Source organism: Aptenodytes forsteri, unplaced genomic scaffold, assembly GCF_000699145.1.
Source record: "Aptenodytes forsteri isolate BGI_AS27 unplaced genomic scaffold, ASM69914v1 Scaffold54, whole genome shotgun sequence".
Classification (NCBI taxonomy): domain Eukaryota; kingdom Metazoa; phylum Chordata; class Aves; order Sphenisciformes; family Spheniscidae; genus Aptenodytes; species Aptenodytes forsteri.
The window spans coordinates 6,097,576-6,108,576 of record NW_008796044.1 but is presented as its reverse complement, the minus strand read 5'-3'; the positions used below and the strand labels follow the sequence as shown (position 1 = coordinate 6,108,576).

The window sequence follows — 11,001 nt, the reverse complement described above, 5'->3', positions numbered from 1 at the left end:
CCATCCCTGGCAACATTCCAGGTCAGGTTGGACAGGGCTCTGAGCAACCTGATCTAGTTGAGGATGTCCCTGCCCATGGCAGGGGGGGTGGACTAGATGAGCTTTAGAGGTCCCTTCCAACCCAAACTAGTCTATGATTCTAACTTGCAGCAATATGTTAAATACATAACCAAATTTCCATGGAAAGAACGGCCATGGTTGTTTCCTGCAATGTGGAGATTGTGAATCAGGTAAGCTGGTAAAGCAAAATAAATGAAGCGGAAGGCTGAAAGCTTATATTTTGAACTCTAAGGCAAAGCAAGAAATTTTAAAATACATCAGACTCTTCCTTTTCTGTTTGGTCCACAGAGGTGTATTTTTTAGTTTTAAGTCATAAAAATCAATTCTGCAAGGATTTTAGTGGGATCACTTACCAAAACTGGAGCAGGAAATTCAAAGCATTTCACATTATTTGGAGGTGAAAAGCAAATGAGTCAGTGTTTAATACCACTCTGGGGATAACTCTGTTTTCACCAGTTGGGAAAATCTGACAGGAAAAGGGCTTTATGAAAAGCCAAAACAGTGACTACTACTGACTGCTTTCCACACCCAAAGCAAGGGCATTCTGCAGGGAATGCGTTCATCTGTTTGTACTGGTGTGCATGAAAGGGACTGCTGGGAGATTCTGAATTTGAAGTGCTTTCATCTTGTTTAAATGGGGGCCAGATTTGCTCAGTGAAAGCTGAAGAAAGACTTTCGTATGGTTTTTGATCAGGAAAGACTATTCAATGTGATTTTCCCCCTGCATCTATCTGAGGCATGAGAAATAGCTCATACAATATATTCCATACATTTCCGTAACTCATAAAGAAAGAACCTGCTTCCCCCTTTCTCCTGTGAGATTGAGAATGGAGGTACCTATCGACAGGGTCATCACTTTAAGCTGCCTCCGGACGAGCTTGACCACCATGCTCTTCTGAAGAGGGGTGGAACGGCAGCACAGCACCGAGCGGCAGTGCTTCGTCAGCGCCAGGAACTTCTCCTCCAGGCCCCCCTGGAAGATGACGTTCAGCGTCCGTCCGTCAATCACCAGTCCAAACTCGGGACTGGGGGCCTCAGAGGCTGAGAAAGATGTTGGGATAATACCAAAAATTTTCCTCCGTGGTTTTTCAACCTCATAATTCTTCCTCACCTCTTCCAAGGTTAAATTCAAGACAGATTCACATGTTTCCTGTGAAAAAACAGAAGTGGTTCTAGAAATAGTTATCTCCATCTTCCTTTACAGCACAGCACTTAAAAAGTATATGTTTGTATAGTCATGCCAGTGGGTTTAAGCCTATCAGATAAACATTAGGGAAAACTGACTGAGAAATGCACTGATTCATAAGATTTGAGATTATTTCAATGATGTAATCAAATCCTTCAGTGAAAACACTGCCCATCTTATCAGCTAGTTAATGGTAGTAAGAAATTACTTTAGAAGAAAAGAAAACAATTTTCACATCAGGAGGGCATATTTGTATTTGCAGTGCTGAGATTACAGAAATATTAAAAAAGATCCTTTTTTTCTAAAGGAGATTTTAAAAATCTAGTTCTAGTACGAATGATGTGAGATATTGCAGCATTTGTTTCCCTCAGAAATAAACTGCAGTAGAGAAACAAGAGGTCCGGATTTTCAAAATTACCCAGTAACTTTGACAGTTTGGCCTTTTCTAGGTCACAAATCAGGTGTGTGTCACAGTTAAGGACAGAAATAAAGCTTCATATTTCTCAGCACTGTGCCTCAAACACAAACTGAGTCTTTCCTTCTTACCAAATTTGCCTCATTTTGGACTGAAGTCCCCTTTCAGGTGCAAACAACTGGAATTGACTTAGTATCAAATACAAACAGATTTAAGGGGAGCACTTTTACCTCTCCCATACAGATCTCTTAAATTGGCGCACCATTATTGGAGAAAATCCAGAATGATCTAAAAGTAATTTTGCTGCCTGTTAGTACTAAAAGTCCTCCTTCTGTGTCATGGCACTGAATACCTGAGGAGCTAATCACTCCCTTTCTACCTTTTCTGTCAACTTTATTGAGTGATGACTCAGTTCTAAAATGTTATTTTCACTTTGTGTTGCATAAGGTACATGTGTAGGATGTTTGCAAGATTTAAATTACACTTAAGTGGGAGGTTCTGGAATCAAATGTACCTCTGACATCTAATAAAAAGCTGCATCTAGCCTGCACACTGAAAACCTCTAAAAAATATCGAAGCATCATCTTTCTGTGAACAAACCAAAAATTGTAGTGGAAATTCCTGGTTTGTCTTGGCTTGCCTTTTTAAATGAATCCCCCAAACTACCTACTTGTGTTGCTTCTTCCTGGAAGATGCTTAATTTTCAGTGTTTGAATAAGCTGCTGGGCTCAGGGGGGAGAGAGAGTCCCTTCCCACAGAAGCCGGTTCAAGGGTTAACTTTGGCAAAATTAATAGGTTAAATGCTTTGCATGTATTATTTGTTTTCCCCCGCTGCTGCCATTGGGAGACACTTTCAGAAGCAGTGTCCTCGGCTTCATTTTGAAAGGGAGGGAGCTAAATCTTATTGTGGAGCAACTCCAGTGCCCGCTGAACCACACGTATTCACACAAGCCCCCGTATGTGCGCAGCTTGCATCTGGGTCTGGACTGAGGGCCATATAGGGTGCTATGGGTAAGTGCACCCGCCTGTGTTTCCTAGAGCCAGGGTGGTCCCGCCTGCAGCATCACTTCTCTGATAGAAACCATCTTCTAATTTCCATCCTAAATATATTCATTCTGCCTTCCGTTAAAGCAGATATGCGTATCAAATGAAATTACACATTGAAGCAAGGAATGTATTCTGTGCCAAATTCCATATCATCTTTGTGTGTTTCCCTATTTCCGTGACATTAAGAGAGAGAGACATTTGCATAGGGTTTTATTCTTGTTTGGAGAGCTACTAACTGCAGACAAAAGCAGTTAGAAAGTAGGCCATCTAACTGCTCTATACGATTGCCTATCACAAGAAAAGCAGTCAGTATTTTAACTATATTTACTTAATCCCCACAACAGCTTTACAGAGAAAGGCAAGCTTGTATCTGTAACCCCTCTTCTGTGGGGAGAAAAACTGAGGCAACTGAGACCAGTGACTTGCCTAGTCACAGAAAGAAGCCCTGCCTTCCCTCCTCAACCTCCTGTCTACCCATGGAAAGGCTCGTCTCACGGTGACTCCTGTCACTGCGGAGTATGGGCCACAAGGGTACGCTGCATAAAAGGGACAGAGCAGCACACTGGGAAAAGGGCAGTGGCTGCTGCCTGGGGCACCTCCATGGCACTCGGGGCTGTACGGGAAGTAAGAGGTCAAGAAAATAAAGAGGACAGCACAGCTGGCATTTTGGACCCTGTTTTTGGGCTTTAGAAATGGTCACAGCTGACTTCTCCTTAGCGAACAGGTTTGATTTAGCCATAATGCCTGAACTCACTCTCCCCTAAATCCATCTCACAAAGCCATCTGTCCCACCAGGATGCCCGGAGGGATGAGACGCTAGGCTGTGCATAGCAGTGGCCATCCTGCTTTCCGAAAGCAAGGCATGGTTTTCCTGGTACCCTACTTATGTAGCTTCACAATCTGAAAAAGCCAAGGTTGCTTTTCTAAAGCCTTTTACTTTCACCATCCTTAATGGCATTTACCCTCTTCAAAAGTTAGGACTCTTTCCTCTTTTCCATTCAGACGGTTTCAGGAATAGCCATAGATTGCACCATAGATGGTTCACGGTATGTTAGTGAGTCACAGGAGCTGACAGACGTGCCCTTGAAGTGATTATCCTCATTTTGGAGTATGTTTGCTTCGCCTACTGCCTGACCTTCTTATTGCCCATGGAAATTCAGGGAATGTCTGTGCACACCAGTACATGTGCCACCATGGAATGTCAAGAAAGTGACTGTGTTTTTAACCAGCCCACTAGAACTATATTTAGGTTTCCAAGATGGTGAAATGCTGCTTACACAAAAAGATAGTGGATTAAATTGTTCACTAATGAATTTCTGATTAAGCCTAATCCTATTAGGGAACATGTGACTAGAAAGTTCTGAATTTAATTAAATCTACACCTGCATACTTTTTCCAGACTGATTCATACAGTACTTTCCAAATGTCTTCCTACAGCTGTCACCTGGAGTTAAAATAACATTGTAGCTGAAATTTCCATTGGAAGGTGAAAAGCCAGATACCAATATTAAGGAATCAGGCACTTAAACTGCATATTACCTTCTTTCACTATTCGGGTAATTGTTTTTAAAGAATATTTTCATTTGGAAAAATCATTGTATTTTAATTGAATAAAACTCTACATAACTGTCTTGTGTTCCAATTCATCCTGTTACATGTGGTCTAAAGAGTTTCTGGCCTAATGCTGCTATGTGGGTTTTTGGTTGGCTGTTTTCTTGTGCTGAATGCAGCCTAAAGCAGAACAGTGCCAAGCTGCAAGACACAAAACAAGGGAAAGATAGCAAATTCTGTGCATCTCTCTCACCTTATTTTCAGTGTTAATGGTGAAGACAGTGTCTCTTTGGTTCAGGAGTTTACAGGAATACGCAATGTTTACTGCTGTTTCCTGTTTGTCTCCTGTCAAGACCCAGATTTGTATCCCAGCGTCTCGAAGAGCCGCAATAGTGTCAGGCACTCTATCTTGCAGCCGATCTTCAATCCCTGTTGCTCCTGGACAAACAGGAAAAGAAGAAGTGAACTAGTTTTCTTTCATTTGGAAATCATGTTGCTATGTTCTTTTTTAAAAAAGGTCTTTGACTTCCAATCATGATCCTGAATTTATCAAGAGCTGAGCCAAGGTAGTGTTCAGCAAATAAACACACAGGCACAGGATCTGCATTTGGATTAAGGCATTTCATTGCTTCTTAATAATCCAGAATGACAATGTACTGGCAGAGGAATTACACCATATGCATTTTTAAAGTACTGCATTAAAGTCCATCAAAGCAACCAGAAAAGATGAACTTTGACTATTTAAATGAATGCTGTCCCTATTGTCAGGTTAGATGCTTCACCCGTCAAAGGGAGAAGAAACGGTACAGTAAGTTTTCTTTTTGAAATGCGCAAACTTAGAAGCAGATGCCAACACTCATCCTGACGGTAGATCACCATCTGAATGTTACAATACTCCTCTTCTTACCTCTTCCACTAGAGGTCAGTTTGAAGATGCTGTAACTGTGATACATTAAAGATAGATATTGATTTAAGCTAAAATAACACTTTTTGTGAAATAAAGTATGGAAGCACACAGAGCCTTAAGAGTTGGCAAAGGTAACAGATTATGACAAGATCTACATTACCTCTTACGTGGTTCTCTTATGGCATTTACTGTTATTACTCTAATTTTTTAAATCACTGCAGAGATTATGAGAAGCCATAACGGTAATAGCTTACAATCACAGAAATTCAGGATAATGAAGTAAGGGCACAGATTGTATTCACAGAAAGATGAGACTGAGACAACTCTGAAAATCAAAGTCTTAATGAACAAAATGTTTGGAAACAAAATAGAAAAGAAAGCACTGAAGTGCTCCGTAATGTAACAGAATAGTGTTAGATACGATGGTGATGGATGATGCACACGTACCAACGAATGTAAGTTTTAACATGAAATATCCTTTTATGAAGTGCAGAAAGCAAACATGACAATGCAACGACAGCAGGAATTCACTAGCAAAAATGCCTATGTGTGGACAGCAGTTTAAGTTATTGGTTTTTATAACACAGTTTAATTACCAAAATTCCCTTGGAATTTGTGCTCAAAACTGAAGTTAATTTATAGTATTTTATAGGTTTATCTAAGGACACAGACACGTGATTGAATTATGGGAACTTCCTTATCTACTGTGTCAGCTGAGCCACAGTAACAGCTGATGTACATGTTCTTTGCTCCTGGCACATGATAATTTCAGTACACTTTTTCAAAGTTACTGCTGCTCAAAATGCACGAGAACTCATTTAGACACTGTCATTGGACTGTATACCCTAGCCCTGAGATTTCCAAACCTCAGAGGAAGACTTTTTGATATAAATTAATATAAGCTGTTGTCTGTCTGATTGCCAAGAATGTCACAGGAGAGCAAGTGATACTTCATGCAATGACGATTCTTATTTTTAGCTACCCAGCAAGGTGAGTTTGGTCTCCAGATGCTGCGCTGTTTCCATTAACAACTCATCTCTGTTGTCAATTGCTGCTTCTGCCTCCCGACGAAAATTGGCCCATTTTTGAAAGTCATCTTCATTCAAGACCTGCATAACACAATTTAAACAGAGCTCATTTTAAATTTAAGTAAGAGAAGAATGCCAACATTCTGGATCACGGAGACTTAACTCCTATCCAGGCTGGTAAAGTACTGTGTCGCCTTTACAATAACACAAACTTTTCCAAGAGAAGATTACAGGAACTAGTAGTAATGAGAAAAATAGACCTGCCTTCCTGTTTGTGTAAATGGCCTACAGCTGAGACTTAAAAACACGACCTACAGAAACTCTTGATCACACAGCCCTTAGTTGGGACTCTGAACTGGAACACACAGTTTCTGAAGGTTGCTCTACATTCCTCCAGAGCTTGAATATGACCTATTTGTTGCACATAGACAACTTCTCTATTAAAGTATCAGGCTAAGATGTACTAACCCAGGCTGAGGGCAAGATTTTTGAAAGCTGAATGCTAAGCAAAACAGAAAAAGGTTGGCTCCCCTGCGGACTTTTTATTTCTTGCTTGGAATCACTGTAGAGAAGGTCAGCTAGAGTTACCATAAGAGAAACAGAAATGAATGTTTTGAGGCTGACCAAAAATCCATCATCTGCTCACACTGAGGAAAAAGAGGAAAAAAAGACCGCAGAGCAATCAAATAGAGGGACAAAAAGATGGGCTGCATCTGGCTTGTTCTCTGAAGCAGAAAGAATTACAACCATTACATAAATCTATTGACATGTACAAAGCAAAGCTGTAAACAATATTAGGCTAATGCCCTCCTACCTTCTTAGCTATGCACAGAGTGCGTAGGCCATCACGGGCATAGTAGTCCAGATGCTTCTGTGTTTTTTCTTTTATTCTTTTCATTCTCTTCTCTGCACTAATGTCAGCTGTGAAATACAAGGAAAAGATTCCATATTTTAAGCACATTTCAGGCCCAATGGCCTAAGATTAAAAAAGAATGGGCCTTAGAGAAAACTGGATTCCAGAGCAAGTCCTTTAAAAGCTCAAAAGTGTTGGCTGTGCATAAGCTGAAAGCTTGCTAAAGATCCTGGTTTCTTTTGAGATAACATTACTTGTTTTTTTTTGTTTGTTTCTTTGTTAATGTTATAGCACTCTTGCTGACAAGCTGAAATACAATGGTCAGGCCCTTATGACAGTATTATTGCAGAGTACACTATCCACATGGGTTAGCGCTGTCAGTGAATTTTAATTAGCCCATTCCATATTCTAAGCACTACTCAGGTTAAGTAAATACCTCAGTTCTGATCTGCAAGGATAACACTAGAGAAAGCTTATTCTTTTTTTATACTTCTAATGCCTAGATATAATATTTCATGCAGAAAAGAGTACTGCAAACTTCTTGTGCTTCTTTATAGGAGACACAGCAGAAGTAGCTTATTGGCTAATTACCTTTGGCAGAGTCTTCCAGCAAGTCCATTATAACAGAGTCAGCTCCTTTTGTGTAGACAACAATCTCCTTGGTTAGAGGGTGTCTTACCACTACAGACATCCTTTTCCTTACTGAGTCGAATCCCAAAGTGTAGAGAATATCGAAAGTCAGGAGTGTGCCTTGCGGCAACCGTACGGTCACCTGTTCAGGAGTTCGGGACACTAAAGTAAAACTATATGCCTGGGCAGCATAGACAAGTGCTGCCTCATCTGGGCTCTCAGCCTCATAACAAAAGTCTGTTGGCAAAGAACTGTTAGTCACGGATTTAAAAACCTCATCCAAGGAAGCACTACCAATATCTGTGCTGCCCTTGCCCTGGAGCTCATCACCTCTACCGCTGGCACAGCAGTCGTCATTGTCACAGCAATCCAACGCAGCAAGATGCCCCTCGGTGTTCTTTGCACTGAAGCTGGTGCCTAGGTCTGAACTAGACTGAGATGACGAAAAAGACTGACTAAGGCTTGCTAATTTTAGCCGTTGAAATATCTGATGAATCTTCTCCAGGGTGATTCCTGAAGGTTTTATTGGTGGTGGGACTGTGACCTAGAAGTATGAGAAAACCTATGGTTAAAAATAAATAAATGTGAATTACAAGATACTTTTCAAAACCTCAGTATATTTTTCTGTATCTAAATGACGATAATTAGAAAAGCAACTTTTTTTTTTTTTTTTCCCTTATTTAACTGTGGTGGAGGAATTCAGTAGAGGAGTCATAGGTGAGTTGGCATCCAAATTTGACGGTGATTTGTACCTCTACCTCTAAAGCAGAGATGGAATCAAGCCCCTTGTAGTTCTGTCAATGGCCTGGGAGATCAGAGAAAACCCAGTACATTCAACTGCTTACAGTATATATAATATAAAATCTAAAAGAAAAAATGCAGATACTGTGGTAGTCATAGTTATTCATCAAACATAAAATACCATGTTAGGAAGGGATATACACAGGCAGTGAAACAGTAGATATTACACAAAAGGTAAAAGAACTAGAGTAGAGCTCCCAAGAAAACTATTTTTCACCATTTCAGGTTTCACTGAACACTGCTCTATGTTGTTAAAGGGAAGCATAATCAATTTTCCTTATATACTTAAAGTTAGATTACCCTTTGTCTTGGCTCGGTAGCTGTGGAGACCAGGACTGTATTACAGATGGCAAGGGCAAGAAAAAAGTCAGTAAGGGATGTGGAAGTCTTCATATGTATAAAAGGAGAAAGATTTTCAGTCTGGAGTGCAGCTTCTCTCACGTGCCTTAGCAGCCTGCTATCGGGAGTCACATCCTTCTCCTGGAAGAGAAATTACTTAATGAGGATTATTCCCATTTACCCTTGTCTTCAAGGAAGAACTATCAACTTGATAGTTTCCTCTTGCCTCTTATTGAATTTACACCTAGAATTATGTAAGGTAAATGCCTTTTGTACTTAACATCTAGGGGAAGAAAGATACATTTCTAAAAGCAGCATAACTAGATAATTAGAAGGAAATGTCTTGAAATAGAAGATGATTGCAAAATTTTATTTCTTTTGAGATCTACTAGAAATCAAGAATAACCTATACTGTATCCCCAAACTTTGAAACTGCTGACTACTGAATTAAAGGGCGTTCCAGATGGAAGTGGATTTGGGATCTCCTATTTCAGTATGGGAGCTGATTGTTATTTCAACAGAGAATATATTGTGCTCATGGCTTGGTTACAGCAGTATCGCTTTTTGCTTCCAGAGTCATTTTGCTTTGCACCCAGAAGGAGAAGCTGTGTCAAACTGTTCTTCCTCAGTTTTGACAATAAATAAACAAATAAATACATACATACATACTTCATTTGTTCCGGAAATGTTACTGTAATTTTACCACCACACTCTTTCTAATCAAACCTAAATTTCCAAGCCAAACTACTTAATAATGTCACTTACCTACAATTTAATCTGATGTAGGGCTATGGCAGTGTTATTTTTAAAGGAAATTTCATGTTAGCAGAGACTAGTTTGGATTTAATTCAGGGCCATTTTTAACAAGAGCTTCCAAATTTAAAAGACACCTTCTTGTGAGCCAACACTTTTGGATGCCTTCTTTAAGGAACTGCCAAAGTGATTTAGCTGCTTTCTAGTTCATCTCAGCTATTACCCTCTCCTCCTTCAATCTGGCACAGTTTTCCTAAATTCCCTAAATATGCAGCAGAAGTCAACCAACCACCTTCATGTCTGTGTTGTGCTGAGCTGAATATGTTGCATTGTAACTCCTGCTTGCTGAAGTGAATAGCGTTCTTAAATCATCCTAATAATTGCAAATAAATCTACTGCTCATTTTGCAGCACAGAGCTCAATTGAAATCCAAAGATGGAACAAAGTTTTGCACCTTCTCTGCTGCGGGAGGCTCTGGTTCCTCTGGCTTGGTGTTTTCATGCTTTTTTGTTTCACATACGGGGAAATGTTTTAAGTATAGATGCAGTCCTTTCTCTGGCAAACTGACACATACTGAGGACAAGCCTGATTTTTTAGTTATCTTCTCAGGTCTCTTAAAAGGGATCAGAGGCTGAAAAGTTAAAGCTGTCTTTCTTTAGAAACCCTTTCACAATATTGTACTGCAGCAGACAGTTACTGTGGGTAACCGTGTGCCTGCGGCCTATACTGTGCTTGCTACGTATAGCAATCCCAAATAGCTTAACTGGGCAATTCCAATAAAGAACATGTGCAGACACAACTCTCAAAACGATTATGTTGGGTATTATATTAAGTTCAAAACATGAATGATTAGAAACTCATTGACTGTTTCCCCAGCTATTCTTATCATTTCCTCATGCATTGCAATTAGAATGAACCTCACGAACCACAAATTATTACACATGGATCTCAGCCTCTCCTATCCATCATCATCCTACCCAATTTCTTTTGCATCTATATCCTCAATATCTGCCTCTAGTTCACACCAAAAATGACAATGCACTAGTAGGTATTCCACTTCAGCAGAAACTTTCTGAACTCGAAATTTTCCTCTGGAAGAATAGAAAGTTGTCAGGTCAATTATGGCCTCAGAGACAGGTTTTAAAAAAAAAAAATACAAAAATCAATATTTATCAGAAAAGTTTTTCTCATTTTCTTTTTCATATTCAGTGAAAACAGGGCTGACCTGAAGTTCCAGCCTTATGGAACTTCAGGAGATAAAAATTCAAACAAACAAGTCTGTTAATTGACCAGCCTGAACATATATAAAACCAAAAAACCAGAAAAAGGAGATGAAATAAAACAGCACTAATGATGATCATCAGTTAAAGGTACCACCTTTTCAATGTTAGCAATTTTGTTAGTGAAAATGCTGATGTTATAAAATGGCTA

General features: G+C 39.7%; 1 protein-coding gene across 1 annotated transcript in view; it reads right to left on the bottom strand.

Moving 5' to 3' along the window:
* Nucleotides 1-11,001, bottom strand: part of ATP10B (ATPase phospholipid transporting 10B (putative)) — a 56,811-nt gene that overhangs the window by 9,854 nt on the left and 35,956 nt on the right. Inside the window, exons 10-15 of the mRNA XM_009285718.1 lie at nt 8,779-8,958; nt 7,639-8,221; nt 7,009-7,115; nt 6,149-6,275; nt 4,513-4,697; nt 898-1,210 (exon numbers count right to left, since the gene is read on the bottom strand). Coding sequence (XP_009283993.1) covers nt 898-1,210; nt 4,513-4,697; nt 6,149-6,275; nt 7,009-7,115; nt 7,639-8,221; nt 8,779-8,958 — 1,495 coding nt within the window. The remainder of the gene's footprint in view (nt 1-897; nt 1,211-4,512; nt 4,698-6,148; nt 6,276-7,008; nt 7,116-7,638; nt 8,222-8,778; nt 8,959-11,001) is intronic.